The sequence below is a fragment of the Mauremys mutica genome, chromosome 7 (assembly GCF_020497125.1).
Source record: "Mauremys mutica isolate MM-2020 ecotype Southern chromosome 7, ASM2049712v1, whole genome shotgun sequence".
Classification (NCBI taxonomy): Eukaryota; Metazoa; Chordata; order Testudines; family Geoemydidae; genus Mauremys; species Mauremys mutica.
This window is the reverse complement of record NC_059078.1, coordinates 79653917-79677246: the sequence shown is the minus strand read 5'-3', so window position 1 is coordinate 79677246 and position 23330 is coordinate 79653917. Positions and strand designations below refer to the sequence as shown.

Sequence of the window (23330 nt, the reverse complement as noted above, 5' to 3'; positions counted from 1 at the left end):
TCTCTCCTACACAACATGTTTAAATTGTTGTGGGTGTTCGGTCTTTTTAAAAAGTTTCTGTTTTGATTCTGTGCAACTGCCACTGTGCAGTAAATGCTGACAGGAATCAAAAGAGGGAGGAGATGAAGGCAGTGAAAGGCTGTAGTCAGGAGCAGTCTGCTGCTTTGACAGTGGAGAAAAGCTTGAACTACATACAGGAGGGAAGAGGAAAGGACTCGAGGAGGAGGAGACATGGCTGGAGTAGAAGGAGAGGAAGATTATCTTGGTAGCAGTGTTTGCACAGATTTAAAACACATTTAACAGGTTTTTCAATTAAATTGGGTGAAAAATTTGAGGTGAAATGCATAAAATATTACTTTTCAGAGATTTTAGGGACCCTGGTCTTAAGGACTGCAGTAAGGGCTCCGTCCGGAAAAGTGTTGAGCATTTGGATTCCCATCCTGCAAATCCTGCACATGCTAAACTTTAAGCATGTGAGTAATCTCACTGAGGTCAACGAGACTATTCACTAGGGTGACCAGATGTCCCGATTTTATAGGGACAGTCTCGATATTAGGGGCTTTTTCTTATATAGGCGCCTATTACCTCTCCACACTCTGTCCCAATTTTTCATACTTGCTATCTGGGCACCCTACTACTCTCACACACCCACACAGTTTAGCAGTGCTTAAGTCATTTGTAAGACTAGGGACAGAATGCTCAGCACTTTGCAGTATCAAGCCCCAATACAAGAAGATAATAAGCTTATTGGCATAATCAAGCCAAACATGTAAAATGGAGAGTGTATATAATATAATGCTTAGCAGTGATTTGGGATCTTAACTATTTCTGGCCATATGATGCGTGGAAGAATCACCATCTACATGGACCATGGTAACCTGATATGGCTCATATACAGGCCGTCACTATAACGTTCGTTGCCACAGTTCCTCACACCTGGATAGACACCAAAGTGAATCCCATGCAGCCTCCTTGAGATCTTCCAGGTTCCGCTAGGGCATACTTTTTTGACCTAAGGTATCAGGTCACAAACTGGTATCAGGCTGTTGTCACCACCCTGTCCTTCTCGTATTGTTAAATGGGAGAGGGTCCTGAATAGATCCTGATAAATAACAATGAGGTCCTGGGAAGGGATCCTTGAATAGAAATGTTGACAACAACCACTCTGTTGGGGGAGGGGGTGTAGAAGGATTAGGTAGATGCCTATTCTTTTTTGTATGAGGGAAATAAATATATCTCATAATTCACTGTGATTCTCATTAACATGGAATCTTTGTTCTGAAATATTTTGTATTTTAAAAAAGCTATTTCTTTATTGGATGAGTATAGCAGGAGTATCATCAGAATTCCTGCTACATCAAGCACAAGTTTGATTTTTAAAAACATAGGCCTGAATCTGCAAAGACTCACGCACATGCTAAATCTTGTGCACTGTGCATTGACTCTCTTTGCAGGATCAGTCCATAGAGAATACAAGAAAAGGAATAGTCCCGTCATCAGTTCTTTTCTGTTCTCTTATGTGCAGCCTTCACATGGTGACAAAACTTCCAATCCTGAAGTCCTGAAATGGATGAATGACTTGGCTAAAGGTCGTAAACAGCTCAAAGGTACATAATAGCGTATAGTTTCATTTTATTGCACAGTGGACAATTTCATAGTACTGGAAACTTTGAAAAGCAGTGCTAATGCAGTAGGAGCATTTTAGTATTTGTTTTTTGCTCTTTGCTCCCTATTTCTATTTCACTAAGTTTAATTAAGGACAAAAAGAAAGATGAAATGGCATGTGCAGGGCCAATCTCTCCCCGCCATGCTCAGGGAAAGTCAGTTCAACCATATTCAATAGAGCTGAAAAAGAGAGAGCTTATTCATAACTATCAACATTTTTGCAAACAGAGATGCAATTTTAAATATTAGCCTCAATGTTTGTCTGATGTTTCAGCATCATTAGCATTAGCATACTGTACATAATTGCCAAGTTAATGGGTTTGTTATACTGATACCATTCACATTGTAGTGGTAAAGGGGACTTGTTGAATTTACATTACAAAACTCCATTTTAAACCACCTATTATTTAGTCATTAAAATAGCTTCTTGCCTGAAATTAGATTTAATACCAAAGGTCAAATTTTTCCCTTGACAACCTATACGTGGCTCCATTGACCAGAGTGGGGAGCAAAATATGCGTATCCAAGGGGAAAATTTAGCCTCTATTGATTTTTCAGAATAAAAATAAAACACAAGCTATTTTTAAAGTAATAAAAGAATCATTTTTGTTTTAGATGCATTTTTCACCATTAAGTGAATCATAGTATTACACTTCAGTACTGTAGGGTGGGATTTTGATAAGTGCTTAAAGCGTCTAGAAACTCAACTCCCATTGAAAGCCAGTGGGAGATGGGCACCAAACTCCATGAACTCATTTGAAAATCCCTCTCTTAAATATCAAGTGATTAGTCTGCATTGTCACAAGTTTTTTAAAATAACCCCTTTTTTAACTAAAGAAAAGCAAAATAGCTGTAAAATGGCCAAACTACATGTGTAACTTCTTGTAAATTGCCACTTTGAATCGATTATATTTCAAAATGATAAAACCCAGTTCACATACATAAATTTTCATACACCTTAAAGGCCCTGATCCTGCAAACACTTGAGCACATGCTTAACTTTACTACCATGAGAAGTGCCATTGATTTCAGTGGGAGTACTCGCAGTAGTAAAGCTAAATGCCTGTGTGACTGTTTGCAGTATTGGGTGCTTTTACGAAGGAAGGAAGTAGCATTAGTGCTATTTTAGAAGCAGGGAAACTAAGGCAGAAAGGGGTGAAGTGACTTGCCTAAGGTCAACCAGTAGACCAGTGGCAGATTCAGGAATAGAGTCCAAGCTCTGAAGGCTCAGGCCAGTGCCCTGTCCATAGTTCCTCACTCCTTCCCACATCCTCTGGTCTGAGCAAGGAGGAACTATGGGTGTCTTTAAGCCACCTTTAGACTCAATCCTAGGCTGGCCAGGGTCCAAGCTGGTCCCTGTTGTAACATCATGTTACAATAATATAATGGATGCCTTGTCTGATGCTGGACGTCATTCTGGAAGTGGAGATCAACCAAGCATAATGGCTGCCTGCCTACGTCCTTGTCCATGGTCACACCCTCTATATAAGGGGCTTGGATGGGTTGTGGTATGGGGTAGTGGCAGTTCTATCCCACCTGGCAACTTCTGCTGTTTATGCTGCACCTGATTCCTGCCTGTTTGAGTGAATGCTCTCAGATGAGGGGTAGAGGAATTAAAAACTCAAGTTAAGGATCATTAATTTCCCAAATGATTGTGGTATGTTAACAAACTAACACAAGGAACCAAGGTGTTTTTCTTATAGTGTCAGAAGAAACCTTTTGACAAATGTTTATTAAAAACTCATTTGCCAAGTAACTTGCTTTTTTGACCAGAGCTTAAACTCAAAATGTCAGAAGAGCAAAATTGTACTCCTAAAACACCCAAAAGAATTGTGCAGCATGAGAGCCCTGGAATATACAAAGAGACCAGGAAGCAAGAAGCGGCAAGTACTGAACCAAATCCATCCGTCGAAGAAACCATGGATACCATAATGAAGCGATTAAAGGAGAAAAGACAACAGTTTAACCTCCCTGAATCTATAAAGGTATGTGTGTTTCTTAAAGAATAATAACAACTGGGGAAGAAATTATATATTGTTTTTAGCTGTCAGTACCATACTCGGTGTATTCTGAACTGCCGTGTTGCAATGGTATCCTACAGGTCTTGCACCACAGGAGCATAACCCTGACAGCATATTTTTGCGCTAACAAAATCACTGACCCTAGTACATGTTTCAGAGTAGCAGCCTTGTTAGTCTGTATCCACAAAAAGAACAGGAGTACTTGTGGCACCTTAGAGACTAACAAATTTATTTGAGCATAAGCTTTCATGGGCTACAGCCCACTTCATCGGATGCATGCAGTGGAAAATACAGTAGGAAGATATATACATACACGCGCGTGCACACACACACACACGATGAAACAATGGGTGTTACCATACACACTATAAGGTGGTAACACCCATTGATTCATGTTCTGTGTGTGTGTGTATATATACAAAGTCCCCAGTCCACCTGAGGGGAGAAGGGATATGAACTGGTATCTGCCACTTTTCTGGTGAGTGCTCTAACCATTGCACTATGGGATATTCTGATATAAGGCACCCTCAGTCTCTCCTGTTGAAGCAGTTCCAGTGTGGATAAATAATTTAAAAAAAATCATTGGAGCATGGGGACTGGATCCTGGGTTTCCCACTACTGGGTTAGTTATGAGGGATGAGGTCCTTCTCCTCTTCTCTAGTGTTGCTACCTCTAAAGTACAAAAAATTGGGACATCTGAGATGACCCTGAGCCCATAAAACTGGACAGATGGCAGTGTGCATGGAGCACCCTTGCAGATTTTGCAGGATAGCTACCTCAAAAAAGAGATGATCCTAGGAAAACCTGGACAAGTGGCTACCCTATCCTCCTTCTTCCTCTCTCTCCCCCCATTTTTGCGTAAGCTTGCCTATAGGGACCTGGTTTGGTAGGTGAGGTCTGAGCACACTTACTGGATCAAACCCTGCAGGCAAATTAGGCAGAGGAACGTGAATTGCTCTGGGGCGTAGCCATCTGGATGCCTGACATGGGACTGCACTGAGCATGCTCAGAGGCAGAAACATAGGTTCCTAGGGATCTTCTTCTGCAAAAATGTAGGTGCTGCTGAGCAGTTTTACATGACTAGGGGGTTTGACAGAAGCTTTGAATCCTAGTGGACCTGATTCTGGGATTTGCATGCCTGAAGTGGCAGTTAGGCAACTAAGCCCTTTTGTGAATCTAGCCTGAAGTGCCCATTCTTTTCAGCAGGGTTTGCAGGTAGCACTGAGTGCACTATGTTTGGAGGTGAATGCCAATATCTGTATTAGAAAGGAATTGTAACAGCTTTGCTGTTTCAGATTACAGGTACATCAAAAGCATGTTGTTCTCCAATCTATCAAAGCTGGTGATAGAGCACAGCAATCATATCTCCAGTCCACAGAGACACTGTGACTATGAAGAATCACTATGGGCTTGTTTACAAGGTGTGGTAAAGCCCACTTCAGGGGTGTGATTTATAGAGTTCTAACATGCTGCGCTCTAACTGTCACGTGTTGACCCTGTTGGTGTGCACGAGCCACCTTTTAGTTCATGCTAGCAGGGTCTACTCAGAGCAGTTAGGGTGCAGCACCTTAGAGCGCTCTACAAATCAGATCCCTCTAATGTGCTTTGCTGTGCTGTGAAGACAAGCCTGAAGAGGTTCAAGTGTCTGTTCTGTGTCACACCCTGAGGCACACACAAAGCAGTGTCATTGAAAACCGTGGGCTTTGGTGACATACTGTGGTGTACAGTTAGTATTTATAGTCTATGGGCTCTGCATCCTGTGGAACCCCTGTGAGTTAGAGAAAAGGACCATTGCAAAGCTAAAGAATTTTGTGCAACTTTTAAAAAAAATGTCTTCTCCATTTTAAAATTCACTCCAGTTTGAACACTTGATGAATCTTACTCTGCTGTTAAAACCCAGAAGAAATGCCACACTTATCAGCCAGTGATAAAGTATATACAGTAAAGTATATAATGATGCCACCACTTATCTGTAGCTGGCACATACAAGATATATACAGCTATATAATAATACCACATTTACCATCAGGTAAAATATACACACCAAACGCCACTATTTCTAATTTTCATAGATTCCAAGGCCAGAATCTGTATGACCTTTGGTATAACACAGGTCATGGAACTTCCCCAAAATAATTCCTAGAACATACTGTTTAGAAGAACATCCAATATTGATTTTAAAATTGTCAGTGATGGAGATTTCACCACAATCCTTGGTAAATTGTTTTGTTCCAGTGTTAATTATCCTCACTTTCAAAAATGTACGTCTTATTTCCTGTCTGAATTTGTCAAGCTTTAGCTTCCGGCCATGTTATACCTTTTGTCTGCTAGATTGAAGAGCCCATTATTAAATGTTTGTTCCCCATCTAGACTGTATTAAGTCATCTCTTTAACCTTCTCTTTGTTAAGCTAAATAGATTGAGCTCTTTGAGTCTATCACTGTAAGGCAGGTTTTCTAATCCTTTAATCATTCTCTTGGCTCTTCTCTGAACTTTCTCCAATTTATCAACCTTCTTCTTGAATAGTGGGCACCAGAACTGGACACAGTATTCCCACAGCAATTGCAACAGTGCTCATACAGAGGTAAAATAACCTCTCTACTCCTAGTTGAGATTTCCTTGTTTGTGCATCCCAAGATTGCATCCCACTCATACTGAGAGTTCACATTCACCTGATTATCCACCATGACCCCCAAATCTTTTTCAGGGTCATTGCATCCCAGGATAGAGAACCCCGTTCTACATGCTTTGTTTCTAGTTGTATACATTTACATTTAGCTGTATTAAAAAGGTATATTGTTTGTTTGCACCAGGTTTACCAAGTCATCCAGATCGCTCTGAATCAGTGACCTGTCCTCTTCATTATTTATCACTCCCCCAATTTTTGTGTCATCTGAAAACTTTATCAGTGATGATTTTATGTTTTCTTCCAGGTCATTGATAAAAATGTTAAATAATGTAGAGCCAAGAACTGATCCCTGTGGGACTCCACTGGAAACACATCATCTTGATGACTATTCCCTGTTTACTTTTTGAGACCTACTAGTTAGCCAGATTTTACCCCTTTTAATGTGTGTGATGTTAATTTTATATTATTCTAGTTTTTTAATCAAAATGTAGTGTGGTATCAAGTCAAACGCCTTAGAGATCTCTAAGTACACCGTACCCTCACTAGAACACAGGATTTGTGATCCATGCGTGGTACTGCGTTAAAATTAATTGCAATTAAAGTAATTAAATGTGACCGAGTTGTATGCGAATTCGTGCTATATAGACGCGTGTTCTAGCAAGGATCCAGTGTATATGACATCAACACTATTACTTTTATCAGCCAAACTTGTAATCTCATAAAAAAAAATCAAGATAATTTGACAGGATCTAGTCTCCATAAAGCCATGTTGTTTTGCATCAATTACATTACACCCCTTAAATTCTTTATTTATCAAGTCCTGTGTCAGCCATTTCATTATCTTGCCTAGGATCAATGTCAGGCTGACAGGATGATAATTACCAGGGTCATCCTGTTTACCCTTTTTAAAACTTGGCACATTAGATTTCTTCCAGTCCTCTGGAACTTCTCCAGTGCTCCAAGACTTATTGAAAATCAACATTAATGGTCCAGCGGGTTTCTGGAACTGCTTATTTAAAAATGTCCCACTTTAGTAGCTTCTATTTAACATCTTCCAGAAATATTAGTGGAATGGAAAGAGTGTTATCACCATATGATGAGACTATATCATCTGTTTTTCCTCCCAAAAAAAGAACAGAAATATTTATGGAACACATCTGACTTTTCTGCATTATTATTGATAAATTTACCATTTCCATTGAGTAATGGATCAATATCATTCTCAGGACCCATTTTGTTCCTAATATATTTTTTTAAAAAATATTTCTAATTATCCTTAACTCTGCTGGCCATAGATTTCTCCTTGTGACCCTTTGCTTTCCTTAACAATTTTCTACAATTCCAAACTTCTGATTTATATTAATTCCTATGAATTTCCCCTTTCTTCAATTTGTTATATATTATTTTTATAGATACCTTCACTTCCACTTGTACCTAAGCTACTATTAACTTTTAGATCTGTGATCAGTTCCTCTTTAAAGATAAGGGGCCAAATTCTGCCCCTTATTACATCTGTGTAGCCCCATTGATTTTAAAGGGGCTTTATGGGGGTAACTGAGAGTGGAATCTGACTCAAGGAATTCTTTTTTTAGATTGTCTTTTTGCAAGTAGACTTCTTTATCCAGAGCTGTAAAATATTTGAGCAGAGCCAGATATATCAAAAAAGAAGTGACTTACTAGCTCATCAATTCAAACAGGTCTACAATAAGCTATTTTCTTGCTGTCTCCTGCACTTATTAAACCACTGAGCAAAAACAAGTTACTCTTTTGTATTATTTGTAGTTCCCCATGATTAGGTCACATGGCCTCTAGTATGTGGCACTGGAGGCTAAAATCAATAGTATAATTAAAAATGGGCTTGAACTAGAGAACTGGATTTTAAACTCTGAACTGGGAAAGTTTGAACTCGAATTCAAATATCATGACTTGTGCTCCAGGAGGCACATCTCAAAGGACAGTGAGCTAATCATTTTGCTCCTGCTGCACAACAGTTAGGCCTGCACTACATGTGCATGTGACAATATTGCTGAGGAGACTGACCATCCTATTTTGTGCAGAGGCTCTCTGTGCACAGCTCTTGTGGGAACAACCGCTCCAAAGTAATTTTCATAACCATTTATAGTGAGTGTCATTCACAGGGAATTAGAATCTGAATAATTACTAAAGTCTATGGGCCAGATCCCCATTTGGTGTATATTGGGTATAGCTCCACTGACGTCAGTAGATCTGTGTTAATTAACATTAGCTGAGGTTCTGGCCTTATATAATTGCTTTACAAAATTACAGCAGAAAATGCAAAGAAAAATGCTTTTGTGTTGGATTGCACATTTTAGGCCCAATCATGCAGCCTGTACTCAGACAAAACTCTCTGTGGGACTCAGTTGGGATTTTCCCTGAGTAAGGAGTGCAGGATTGGACCTTCACTCTACAACATATAGACACAAATATTAATATTTGTTGTCAAGGTTCCTTCCCCACTCTGAACTTTAGGGTACAGATGTGGGGACCTGCATGGACACTTCTAAGCTTAATTACCAGCTTAGATCTGGTATCGCTGCCACCATCCAGATTCCTCCGTCTGGAACACTCCCTTTCCTCCCAAAACCTTCCCCTCCCTGGGTAGCCTTGAGAGACTTTTTCACCAAGTTCCTGGTGAACACAGATCCAAACCCCTTGGATCTTAAAACAAGGAGAAATTAACCATCCCCCCTCCTTTCTCCCACCAACTCCTGGTGGATCCAGATCCAACCCCTTTGGATCTAAAAACAAGGAAAGATCAATCAGGTATTAAGAAAAAGGCTTTTAATGAAAGAAAAGAAAGGTAAAAGAAAACCCTGTAGGAGAGATTAGCATACCAGCTACTCTCACAGACAACAGATTCAAAACACAGAGGATGTTCCCCTGGGCACAAATTTAGTTACACAAAAAATACCCAAATATCCAATTTTGATAATTCCCTTAATGGTACCAAGACAAGTTACAAAGAAAATAAACATAAACATATTTATCCCTTTCTAAAACTTACTACTCTGATAAGAGGCTGGTTCCTTGATCTTTTTCACTCCGGCTGAAACTGAGACTCTAAACAAAGGAAAACTTCTCTCCTTCCTTTTTAAACATCTTGTTCCCCCATTGGTTCCTCTGGTCAGGTGTCAGCTAGGCTAGGTGAACTTCTTAACCCTTTACAGATAAAAGAGGCATTATCCCTTAACTATCTGTTTATGACATTTGTAGATTAGCATTTGCAAATTTTATTTGAAAAAAATCAGCTTCCCTGCGCTCTTGGGAATGATACTGGTATCAGTGATTTACAGAGATATTGAACAGTCTCTCTAGTGAGGCTCTGTTTAGTAGAATTCCCAAGTTTGGAAAATGAATAGTGTTGGGTGTTGAATGTAATCGATAGACCACAGACACCGTGGCCATGTGCGAGAGAATGAGAGCCCCAGATCCACTGCAATTGTTGGAAAAGTGTTGTACGATGCTACAAACTCATATTATCAAGGCATGATCACCTGCTGGCTGATTCAGTAATTATTTTTCCTCCATTTTAACTCCTTCCTGCAGATATTGCCAGCTCTTAATATGTTTGTTCAACAATTCATGTTGTGCCGACTTTAGCATCACAATGGTTGGATATACAAGTTATTTAGTGTGGATCCATCTATCATTCCACTGAATACGTTCTGGTTCTAAAGTTGTCTTAACATTCCTTTAATGAACATGGCAGATTTGTTCTCTCTTTTGATGATGGTTAGAAAACTGAGGGAAATCTTCATTTGAACCACTGGATTCTTGCAAGTTGAACTATCGTATATGGAATATTGTCAGTTCTCCCCTCCCCCTCTTTTCAATCATTGGGTCTTGTTTAACAGCTAATATGGACTGATCTAGACTACACAAAAATTTAAATGTAAGGTGGTAATGCACAGACATTCTTTTAGCAAGTTCCTTCCACAAATGGTTAAGTGTACCATTTGTCCCTTAATGTCAGTTGTTCTGACCTTCAACATATTAGTCTGATAAGGACAACTTTATTCTGGCTCTTTAGTCTCCTGGAGCGTGCATCTATACATAATACCTACCTACGTAACATTTTAAAAGGGTCTGGGAAAATATTGTACTACAATCTCTGGGTTCTCAATAACCCACATACTGCCTCTTGGGTATTGCTTTCCTCTTTTGCTTAGGTTAGTGCTTAAAGCAAAATAAAAAAAAATGTATGAACTTGTGCCTCAAGCATCTACAACACAGATTTAATATGTGAGATTCAAGCAACCTCTTTGCTAGTTTTATACCTCTTCCCCACCCATATCAAGAAATTACTGCACAATTTCCCATACTTAGGCTCTGATCCAGCAAAGCACTTAAGCACGAGTGTAACTGCTTTGCTGAATCAAGGCCTTCAGAAAAGTTTACATACTGGTAAGGACATAATTGTCCCAATATACTTTCTGGAGGTTGCAAATTACTTAATCTCATTTACAAACTGGATATCTTGAAAGAAAATGAGTTAAATCAAAGATTCAGAGTTTTATAAAGTTATATACTTATCAAAGAAACTGATCATTAAATACATTTTCTGGGGTCTGCTCTTGCATCATTGACGTCCATGGGGATTTTCCCTAAATAAGACATCACTTCCCTAATGCAAAGTGAGTATAATATATTATTTCTAGTCTAAATGCCTGATCCAAAGCTCATTGCAGTCAGTCTGTTCATTGACTTCGGTGGGCTTTGGATCAGCCCCCAAGAGATCAATACATAAACTCGGGGCCTACTCTCACTGATTTCAGTGCAAAGCTCTGATTGACTTCAGTGAGGGCAGGAACAGGATCTTTTATATCCGTGTTTGGGAAAAGAACATTTTAAAACATCTTCCTAGATCCTTGAGATAAAATCTTGACTCATAATCTTATAAATAACTCTTTTAAATAGGATATGACAAAAAAGCAAATGGCTTTGGAAAAAATCAGTCTTCAGAAATGTCTGCTATATTTTGAGAATATTCATGGACGACCTGTAAGTATGCCATGGAAAGATAGGTAAATTTCAAATTATATTGCATAGAATTTCTTTAACAAATACTTTTTGAGATTATACATTACATATATTTAGATCACTCTTACACATTCAACATTATTGTAGTTGGTTCAAAGCAATCTTCAGATGTAAATGTCCATTGCTTGAAAATGCTAAACTGTGATCAAGTTTTTTTAAAAAATAAAATAACAAAGCAAGTGTTTGGTGACATTATATTGGTCTTCAATAGCAAAATATTGCAAACATAATGGTAAGAATGCTCAGGACCCTGTTCTGATCTTCCACAATTTGCACCTTGACTTAGGTATGTTGTGGCTGAAGTAATGTGTGGTCTGACCTGTAATTTGGTATTGAAATGTATATATTATTAAAGCATTTAACAGCATAGGAGAAAAGTTTTACAAGTCAGGCCACAATATAGAATGTGATAATGTTATGAGTTATCACCTACATTTTCCTTTATTTATTGAAGCTGTTAAGCCTATTCCTATGCCGAGAAACCTGCTAAAATAGGCCAAGATACAGCAAAGCACTCAAGCACGTGGTTAACTTTAAAGTTCCATGGAACATGAAGTCAGTGGAATTACTTGCATGCTTAAAGTTTAAGCACATGCCTAAACGCTTTGTTTAACCAAGGCTAATGGTGCAGGAAACTTAACAGGATGTGGGATTGATGTCTCTGATATAACTAACATTGATTAAATGTTCAGTTTCATGATTTGGCATTTCTGATGGAACTACCTTATAACAGTAAACGTGAGAATGGCAAATTGTGTTGAAGATAAATATGCCTAAAATGATGGGCAGTTGACATTTTGTGAGGATATATTATCATATCTTTTCATTTTCTTTCCAGATATCAGGTGATACCATCTAAAGATACTTCCTAGATATGCAGTGGTCATCATTAGGAAGTTATTATTGACCTAGTTACCAAAGAAAGGAATCTGAAATGTGGCACTCATTATCCTATTCTGAGACGAGCAATAGTCTCAGAACTACATTGTCATAGTTCCTGTGGTTTAGTAATGCTTGGCAAAAGTTGCCTTTTTAATAGTAGCCACCATATAATGAGTTTTTAGGATAACTACTAAAATATATACCTTAAGATTGTGCTGATGAGATTTTTGCTAGACAGTTTTTTCTATATTTAGCAATTGTATATTGCTTTTAAAATAATCATACTGTACTTAAGAGGCTAAAAACTTCATACTTCAGCAGATAATCCAACCACTAACTGTCTAGGATTGAAAGAAATGTCCTCTAAAAGGGGTTATTATATAATTGCCCATTATGGAGTTTCTTGTACCTCCTTGAAGCATCAGGTAACAGTTATTGACTGAGGCAGAGTACCAGACTAGATGGGCTGCTTATTTTAACTGGTATGGCAATATTTCAAGTTCACCTAATTTAAGCAGTTCTTTGTTGCTGTCAATCTCCCTTTTAATGTGGGAGCAAGATCAAGAACAGCCTACCAAAGTGAGACTTGAAGAAGTAGCACTAACTGATTTGTTGAAAGATCAAATGGCTCTCTAAGGGCTCTGCTGTCTGTCAGAGACACAGCCCCACCGTTGGAAGAAGCACAAAGCTACATGTGAATGGGGCCTCCACTTCAGGGCACAGTGGGAGTGCACTGATGCTGCCCCTCTTTAGGGGGTGCCATATATGCCCCTGTTTGCCCTGCCTTGTCTCCACCCTCTTTAGTATGTCTATTGCCCCATGAAAAGTGTACCTGAATGCTGCACAGAAGTATAAGTAGAGGATATTTCTTGTCTTTTCCCTTCCTCCGTGTGTGTTTGTGGAGCAGATGGCTCTAAGATTTCTGGAACATCTCTAGGTTTTCAAATACATAGTCCAAAGCCCAGCTAGGCAAAGAGCCCAGGGAAACATGGATTCTTTATGTTAGAAAGACCAAAAGTGAGAGAGAGTATAGAAACCTGATATGTGAAGATTGCGGTAGCTACAACCAGTGAGGAATGGACGTACAAAGATGAAAGTGTCTCCTTCAGGAAACAAGCACACTGTTTTTTCTTGGTATAGAAATTTATAGACAATCATAGAAAAATGTTATTTTGGTAAAAAATATTGGAGCTTTTTGATGGAGAACCAAAATTTTCAGTAAAATTTAAGTTTGGTTTTCAAAAAAATGATTTTTTTTAAAGAAAATATTTTTCAAAACCTAACTTTTTTCAGTTTTTGTCATAAGAAGAAAAATACACTATGGGGAATATTGAAAAAAAGGAAATAAAAAAAATCCCACAGAAAATAATTTGCATTTTTCAAACAGATCCAGTTATGGGTAATAACATCGTTTGCACAAAAGACAAAAATAAAACCACAGCTGAATCATTACTGGTGAAAACTGATGGATATGAAAATGGAGCATTTTGTGCTAAAGACGCAGAAGGACATCAAAGGAAGTGATTGTATTTATAGCCCTACTCATAACCAAGGAGAAGGAAACCAAGTCCTGTTGTACAGAGTAAATGACATGTTAGCTCACAGGAAGGGATATCACTGATGGTTGCATTAGAGTTTTGGGATTTTGGATTAAAGAAAGCTGATGATGTCCATCCTGTACCCCAAATAGGGTTAGTCAGTAGCCACAGACTGACCAGAATTTTCTGGTGCGTGATCTGCAAATCCACACATCTGATAGATTCTGCCTATCGTGCTGTATTTGCACTGAGAACAATGGTGCTTTGAGACACTCCTGGCAGTGAGTGGCAATGAATTCTCAGTGGTAGGTCCTCAGCTCTAGAAAATTTGATCTTTGATGGTCTGCCCAAACTACAGTTTGACAACCTTTAAAACTGTGTGTTCAGGTTAACAATCCCTTATTTGCAGTCAAACAGTTTTGTGACCTACACCCCTATTTACATTTACTATAAGAGTAAAAAATGTTTCAATTATAACAATGATACACTTATATAATTTGTATGTTTTTGAGAGGTTGACGAGAATGCTTGACCTTGAAGGATAAGTATATAGGGGAGCGAGGTTTTCTTTGCTGTAGATTGGAATAAATTTCTGATATCTTGCAACCTTCCCCACTGGTTGCTTTAGGACATAATACACACAGGTAACTCGTTGGAGGGATTTGTTTTTGTCTTGGTTTGGACTGGGTTTTTTAGGAGATGGAATGGAAGGGTGGTTAATTAAGTGGCAAGCATGTAAAATGGTTTGGTTTTGTGGCTGGATGTGCTTGGCGGTTTTGTACACACATCTAATTACGGTTGGATAGGCAGGAAAATATTGTCATATACAGTAATAAATAAAGCCTCCTGGGCAACAGACTCTTTGAATGACAACCCTTTTTAGTAGGATAATGTATGACAATGAGATGGAAAAGTCTTAAGCAAAGCTGGGCATTCTTTGCCTTTCATAGAGACCTTAACAGTACCTACATTTACCACAGCAAATTGTTCTGAAAGATGTGAGACAGAAACTTGACTCTAGCATCAGACATGGTGCTCTTTAGTGGAAGCAGATTAGATCTCTCTGGCCTTTTATCTGTGAAAGGAAGCCCCACAAAATTATAAGCATGAATTGTGCTGGCCTCTTACCATCACATGGCTTAATTATCCTTCCCTTTATACCAGTGTATATCAGGAATAAATGCACTGAAGTCAATAGTGTTACACTGGTGAGGGGAGAATCAGGCCTTGACAGTTTAGCCTTGGGGCTAGAATATGATCTCAGTTGTACCAGTGTGAATTTGAAGTTATGCCATTCACTTTAATGGAGATATTCTGATTTACGCTGTAATGGCTGGGAGCAGAATGTGGTGTATGGTCCTTTCAGTTTTAAAATCTTGGAAGTATTCTTACATTTGAGCTTATCTACAATATAAGTAGACTATGTAACCCTAAAATTGTGACTAAAAGAATATAACTGACTATTGTCAAAATTGTTTTGTTTGTTGTTGTTATTGGAATTATTAATAATATTTGAAATTATTAATATGAGAAACCACCAAACACCAGTTTAAGCATAAATTCCTTTATTAAGTCCTGAGACCAAATGGTATTTTATACAGTTGCTCTAAACGTGTCTAAAAAGCCTACATAATAAGCAATTTACTACCTCCAAACAGTAACAAAACATTTATGAGCATTTGAGCAGGATAGTTACAAGCAGGTTAAGCCCAGGGGTGCTTAGGCCCATATTGGTTGGCTCCAGCGTGGTCAGGCAGGTGTTAGCAATGACTCCTTTGAGAGTTTATTTTTTATACCCTTTAACAATCAAGGGATGTTATTGCCAATTACTGACTTCAGCTAAAAACCAACTGGACACAGTTCTCCCTTATTTCCAGTCTTAATTCAGAGAAGATTTACAACTTCCTTTCTTCCCCTCCTTCTTGCTGACCTACAGTTTTCCCATTGCACCTGGGTTCACACAGACTTTAACACTGGTGTGTGGGTTGGGGAAGGGGCATGTTGGCTCATTTTAAGACAGATTCTCTGTATTTGATTTGAAGCCATTTGCAGTCACCACTGTGGTCAGAGGCCTTCTTTTTAGAAACTGCTGCTTACCTCATTAGTTATCCTTTGAACCAGACATCCTCCCTGCTTTATTCCTTCTGGCTTTACCCCTTTTTATTTTCAAGGCTTTCCTTCTATTGGCTAGTCAGGGCCTTTCTTTACAACACATATATAGACTCAAAGGCTTTAAGGCCAGAAGGGACCTTCGTGATCATCTAGTTTAGTCATATATTTCCCTAACCAAACTTAAGCTAACATTAATTATTTAATTTTATACTTATCCTACAGTTGCATGTAGTAAAGCTGCACTCCACTTATGTGAAATGATTTTGAAAATAATGCACTTGATTTTCATCAGGGTCTCAGCCCAGCTGCTATTCTTGATGGTGTGATAACTGGCCAATTTTTTTCAGGTGCAGTTATTAGTAGATCTCTACCTGTTTCTGTCCCCCCAAATCAGGGTGAAGAGGGAAGGGGAGAAAAAGGGGTTAGAAACTACTAACTACATCAGAACTGACTACTGATATGTGTGCCCACATGTTTTGAGGACACAAAAGTGAGGGCCCAAAGTATTTAATTTAAATTGGCCTTTCTAACATAAGAGCTGGTGGAGATAATTTTGTTAGAAAGTGCCGTCTCTGACAAAAGCAGCACCGAAGACCCTTTGAGAAATGGTACAATGGGGTGCAGAAAAGATGTTTAGATTAGGCTAAACGTAGACATGAGATAACTGTTGCCCTACGTTCAGTTCAGCTAATTTAATATGTGTAGTGCTGCTTACTGTATTGTCTCCCACCTAAAATCTGCTTTACTAATATTTTCAAATACAGAAGAATTGTTTGCCTGCGATGCCAACCTGAGCAATTATGAAGTCAGGTGTTTATTTCCAGCAAGAAAATAACATTGTGCTGACATTAAGATATTAAATTGTCTAATAAAATACATGATTTATTTTTTACAAGCCAGTCATAACTTTAATTATATTAGAAGTTAGAGAACCAAGGGTGAACTTGTAGAGGCTCTGGCACAAGGCTGCAGTGTTTGGGTTGCTAACCATGCAGGAAAATGTGTTAATGCTACAATAAAATCTGACTTCATTGACATTTTCACCAATTTAACAAATAACATTTCTAGTATGGTAGGGTTGTGTTATATACTCTTTTTAAAAATCAACTGCTGGACCAGAATATTTGGCAGGGTCTCTTTACAGATATTTTGCTTTGCTGAGCTGCCCCTGCTGTCCTTTCTGGGTGTTGAGCTCTTTTGAAGATCTGGCCCATTATTTCTACAAGTATACTTATAAAAGCAGCTATCATATCCCCTATGTAGTAATCATGTGGATGTGAGGGGGTGGAATGCAGCTCTCCTTTCAGTTATTTGGTTACACCACCCATAATTATTCACTCACTTTTTAAAGTAAAAAAATACCATTAAGAAGAAGTTTGGACAGTGTATTAGTTAACATGAGGATATTTACAATAGTTGTTTCAAGTAAATAATGTTACTCTTCTATTCATGGTAGTGGGTGGGTGAAATCCCCTTTCATGAAGGTTGAGGCTTAACTGGGATTTAATTAACATGTAGGTCATGTGCATAGGGGTAAACTTCAACCAGTATCCCCTTTACTAAGTATAGCAAATGCTGTTTAAATGTAATTAGTCAAAAGGTATCATTTTAAAGATTTGCAAAGGGAACTGCTATACCACCTCACTTTGCATGTTCCATGCTGATTTTGTGCATGTAACTGCATGAGAATTGATAAACTGCAGAACACAGATTGAGGAATATTTCCGTGTAATGCTAGAACCAGAACCTTGAGAACAGCACAATAATGGAAAATCCTGCATGCTGATTGGCTAACAAAACATTCTAAGCAGTGTTATCCCACCATACTACAGTTGCTGAAAATCTTACACTTCAAAACAGTAATAGCCAAATTGTCAAAGAGAGCAGGCCCAAGATCCTTACACAATTGTGTGATTACATCTATATGTACAGTTGGCTCGATGCAAGGGCAAATCAGCCTTAGTAGCTATTGTGTGTGCAGGCATGCAGCCATAGTAGCTATTGTGCCATGAATGCACATTAGTGGCAACTGCCTATGCATATATAGATATAGAACTGTACACAAATGTAGAATGTCCCTTTCGGAAAACTTGGCCCATAGCGACCAGCACAACACATGCATTTGTATGTATCAAACAGTTGTATCAAATGTAAGGAATGTACTTCTAAGTACCTACCTTTGAAGGCTAACTAACTACTTAAAAATGGAAAATACTAATTAAAAACATATTCAGCGACAACATTCAGAAACTCCGCTTGTTCCAAATGAGATTTTACCTTTATATTTTTAGCAAATACTAAAGATCAGCCATAAACAAAATGTCACCGTTCTACAAACTTCACTGTGGAGGCAGGAGTGCAGTGAAAGACTACACTAAAAAAAGCTGCCAAGTTGCTAATTATTATTAAAACAGCAGGCTTAGGAATGTTACTGGGGTCGCCAGTGAGCATGCTGGGAAAGTCTGCTGATATCTTAATAAGAGAGAGGGCTGGCTCTTCCCTGCTTATCTGAAAAGTCAGCCGGAGGAGAAGCTAAAAGGGGCTGTAGCCTTAAAAAATATTTTTCTCCATTTTGGAGGTCAAGGGCAAGAAGGCCTGTCTACTGCAATGAAACTGAACGTGGTGATTGGGAGTAAAAACAACACCCACCTTCCCCTACAGAGGGCAACAATCTAGGGTAGAAGGAGCACTCACAGACTACAGTAAAGGATACTTTAAAGATACTCCATAACTGGATTAGATTAGACAGGCTGATGGCATTCAGCTGCATTCCTCTGCTCTCTCTTCCTTACTCCATATACCCTGATAACTTTCCATTTCTGGCCTATTGCCCATGCCTGCAGCCTGTCCATATCCTTCCACCTCTGCCCCCACATACTCACCTGCAGTCATGGAGATGATTTCTACACAGTAGAGCGGCAATAACTCCCATGGGTACTTAATTGGTCAGGGATTTGAGAATAGGATGTTGTGGAGCACAGGGAGGTGATGAACTCATTTGCAGGTGATTCCTTTCTGATAATGTTGCCCTAGGACAGGTATGATGAAATCATAGAACCACAGAGTTAGAAGGGACTACAAGGGTCATCTAGTCTAACCCCCTGACAAGATGCAGGTATCCTACACAGTTAAATAGATTAGGTATGTTTTTACCTCTTCGGGCTACTATGACTGGGCAACTCTTTCTTTTAATAGAGTAGGATGGCCTGTTGCACAGCCAGAATCCATAGCTTTTACATGACTTATGCAATTTGATAGGCTGTAAATATTTTTGGTTAGATTGGGTTCATAGTACACAAACTAAAAAAACAAAATGCATTATCCCTAAATTAGGCACAACTGATGCTCAGGGGTTAACTAGAGATACAACAGAGAAAACTAACTCCTTTAACAATATCGGCATCTTCAGAAGGGGAAATGTAACCAGTTCATCCTTTTCCCAAAATTAATGCGTCAAGGAGGCAAAGATTCCACCTTGTATATTTTTCATTAGAATATAGGTTTACACTTTTGTTTTCAAATTGTACACTGTAATGTTTTTGTAATGAATTATGCTGCCATTACCATAAATATTCATAAATATTACGTGAAGCTATATTACATGTAAAGCCAAATTCTCCTTAGCGACACTGGTATAAAGGAGAGCAGAATATGGCCCATAATGCTTGTTTTTGAGAAGAATATACTTTCTTACGGTTTCTTTTTAGGTAACTAAACAAGAGAGGAGTATTATGAAGCCTCTTTATGACAGATACAGAATTATCAAGCAACTTCTCTCAACACCATCTTTGATTACAACAATTGTAAGTTGGAAAGAATTAGTATTTATTGTAAAGAAACTATACAAGATTCTGAATTGTGCTTTGTATGCCAGTTTAGTAACATTCTAATCACTCTTACACATGAAGGGCTTATAGAATACCTATTGATCAAATCATCTAGTTGATATTTCAAGAGGAGTAAACGTCCTACATGATTCAACCCCAAAGCATGCCAGAGGTCATGATGTAAAACATCAGTTTCTGAATCAATCAGTTTACATGGGTGGGGAGGGAATCAGATGAGGGAGTTCAGCTTTTAACCTTCACCATTACAAATAAATCTGCTTTCATTTTGTGGTGTAATGTCTATCTGTATTATACTGTTAATATACCCTCCTAGATCTTTGTTTGTTGAAAATACTTTCATTACTACTTAGCACATTAAGATCTTAGCATAGCATTTTGATCAATGCTATACCAGTGTGAAAGAAAGAAAACCTTTTCATGTATGTGATTCTGATTGTTAAAAATAACAATGTTTTTTAAAAAAATATAAAATACATGTCAAAAATTGATGAGGTAGATCTGGTGCCTTTACTCACATTGGGTAGTGCTTTACTTTGTGAATTCCCCATTTCAGTAGCACTCCTTGCAGAATGAGGTACCACTGAATGTGAGCTGCAGTAGCTGATTCTTACCCTATGTAAATCACTTGTCTCATCACTATCAAAGAAAATACTACAGTAACTCCTCACTTAACATTGTAGTTATGTTCCTGAAAAATGCTACTTTAAGCAAAATGATGTTAAGTGAATCCAATTTCCCCATAAGAATTAATGTAAATGGGGTGGGGGGGCGGCAGTTAGGCTCCAGGGAAATTTTTTTCGCCAGACAAAAGACTATATTTATATATACAGAGAGAGAGAGAGAGAGTATAAGTTTTAAACAAACAATTTACTACGGTACACAGCAATGATGATTGTGAAGCTTTGTTGAGTTGGTGGAGTCAGAGGGTGGGATATTTCCTAGGGAATGCCTTACTGCAAAATGATGAACTAGCACTCGGCTAAGCCCTCAAGGGTTAACATGTTGTTAATGTAGCCTCACACTCTACAAGGCAGCACAAATGGAGGGAGGGGAGACAGAGAGAGACAGAGATATACACCCTGTGTGAGAGAGAGACATGCATTGCCCCTTTAAGTATGCTGACCCCACTCTAAGTACACTGCCCTTTAAGTAGATCAGCAAGTTGAGACAGCAGCTGCTGCCAGCAAGCTCCCTCTGTCCTGAGCCCTGTTGTGTCCCCCCGCTCTATGGAGGTGGGGGGCAGGAGCAGGGAGGAGCGGGGACACCCTGACATTAGCACCCTCCTTCCTCCCACCCCTGCACAGCAAGCAGAAGGCTCCCCGGAGCAGCTCCAAGGCAGAGAGTGGGAGCAGCACAAGGCAACGTGGAGAGGGACAGCTGAAATGCCCAGCAATTAAAAGCCTGCTGGGCGGCTGCCACACAGGGAACTTAAGGGAGTGGTGAGCTGATGGGGCCTGCCGGTCCACCCTGGTTCCAACCCCCCACCAGCTAGCTCCAACAGGCTGCTCTTCCTGCAAGCAGTGGACAAAGCAGGCGGCTGCCAAACAATGTTATAAGGAAGGATTGCGCAACTTTAAATGAGCATGTTCTCTAATTGATCAGCAACGTAACAATGAAACAGGATGACTTTAAGTGAGGCGTTATTGTAATTACGGTACATAGCCTTGTTCCACATCTTGAGGTAATATTAGCATGGGACTTCCACATGAGCTTCAGGGAGTTAGGCACCCTACTCTCATTGAATTTCAATAGGGTTCATTGATTCCTTTGAAAATCCCAACCATAACCTTATTTCCTTAGAATCTCTTTAAAGCATCCTTCATGTTACTTCTAATGAACTTTGGTCCATGCATTTTTTTAAAATCTATAAATAACAGTTTAAAAAAAGCCATATTTTGGTGGAAAATTTCATCATCTTGTACTGTAGTATAACTATAAAATGTGTTGCAATATGGTCATCCTTTTTTGGTTGCTAAAACCATTTGTAACCCTAAAATTCCTCTAGAATTATTCTTTTATGCATATTGTAGCTTTAATTTATGAAGACTGTTAACACTAAATGGTACAAGTTTACTTTATGGAGAATTAAACAAAGGGCTCTCTCAATGCAAACCTTATTCACATGGGGAGTTTCATTGATTTCAATGGGACTAGTTTAATGAGTAAAGGTTTCAGAATCATGCCCTAAATCCTGTTTAAAGGTACGCTCTTGCAAACTTTTTGTTGTATGAGTAATCAACAGTAAGTAATTAGTAGAGCTACTTATGGAAGTAAGGGCCAGATTCTGCCACAGTCATGGCAAGTAATGTCTTACAAAGCAATTTGTCCCATTAGCGGTTGTAGTGAACAATCTCAGTGTGTATAGCTCAGGGGTCTGCAACTTCTGGCACGCGGCTTGCCAGGGTAAGCCCCTTGACGGGCCGGGCCAGTTTGTTTACCTGCCGCATTGGCAGGTTCGGCCGATCACGGCTCCCACTGGCCGTGGTTCGCCATCCCAGGCCAATGGGGGCAGAGGGAAGCGGCGCAGGCCGAGGGATGTGCTGGCCGCCGTCCCCATTGGCTTGGGCAGCGAACATGCCAATGCGGCAGATAAACAAATTGGCCTGGCCCGCCAGGGTAAGCACCCTGGCGAGCCATGTGCCAGAGGTTGACAACCCCTGAGCTATACACACTGAGATTTTTCACTACAACCGCTAATGGGTTAATACCTGTAACCTTGTGTATTTTCAATAAATAATAACATGTAGACAGCTAATTTGATAATGATTATAAGCAGGAGGAAGAAGATTCAGATGAAGACTATTCTCAAAGCAGCCATGAATTATCATCCAGTCCGGCATCTAACCTTCCTGTAGACGACCATCTGTGCTGCTCAGATGAGGAGAATGAGCCTGTAATTGTTTCACCTCTGGATGAAAAAAAGGCAATCAAACAACCAGCCCTATCTCTGTCCAATTTACATGAGGCCACAATGTGAGTGTTGCAGTTTTTCTTAATACATCAAGAAACAAAACAAAACACTTACATATTCTAGTCACAGCATGATCTATACTTACTCTCAGAATCTCCCAAGGGTCAGGAAGCTGTAGACCTAAGGACTGAGTTATTTCCTTTTTATGAGAGAAAGCAGATACAGGATATTTGTTTGATCAACTTACCTGTACTTTGTAATTCAGACAGCTCTAGAGCGAACTGCCTAAATCCAGAAAGAGAGAGGCAGAGGAATATACCTATATAAGAGAAATAATGATATGCAAATAGGTAGAGACCACATAATGACATAGTATAAATGATTTGTCGACTGACCTATTTTTGTCAGAAAGTTTAGACATTTATCTACTTAGTTTCTTAAAAGACTCTTGTGGAATAACACACGTTGGATAAGGAGACTTCAATATTAGTGGTGGCTTGACCAAGCAGGCTAGTTTTTTTTCATTTATATATTGCAGTTCTGTTGGTTACATTTCATATTTCACAACTGTCGTGTCGAAAGAGGACACCTTTTCAACTGAAGAATCTGAATTATATTATCACATTTCTAAAATGTACAATAGTAGACTGTAAGGATTATTGCA

At 39.0% G+C, this 23330-nt stretch overlaps 1 protein-coding gene across 2 annotated transcripts in view; it reads left to right on the top strand.

The window, feature by feature from the left end:
* The window catches only part of FAM13C (family with sequence similarity 13 member C), a 250496-nt gene that overhangs the window by 222652 nt on the left and 4514 nt on the right, over window positions 1–23330 (top strand). Inside the window, exons 16-20 of one of the 2 annotated variants that reach the window (XM_045023232.1) lie at window positions 1526–1607; window positions 3439–3650; window positions 11253–11336; window positions 19615–19710; window positions 22532–22728. In XM_045023232.1, the coding sequence (XP_044879167.1) occupies window positions 1526–1607; window positions 3439–3650; window positions 11253–11336; window positions 19615–19710; window positions 22532–22728 (671 nt within the window). Of the gene's footprint in view, window positions 1–1525; window positions 1608–3438; window positions 3651–11252; window positions 11337–19614; window positions 19711–22528; window positions 22729–23330 lie in introns of both variants that reach the window. The other variant, XM_045023233.1, reaches the window with a different exon arrangement.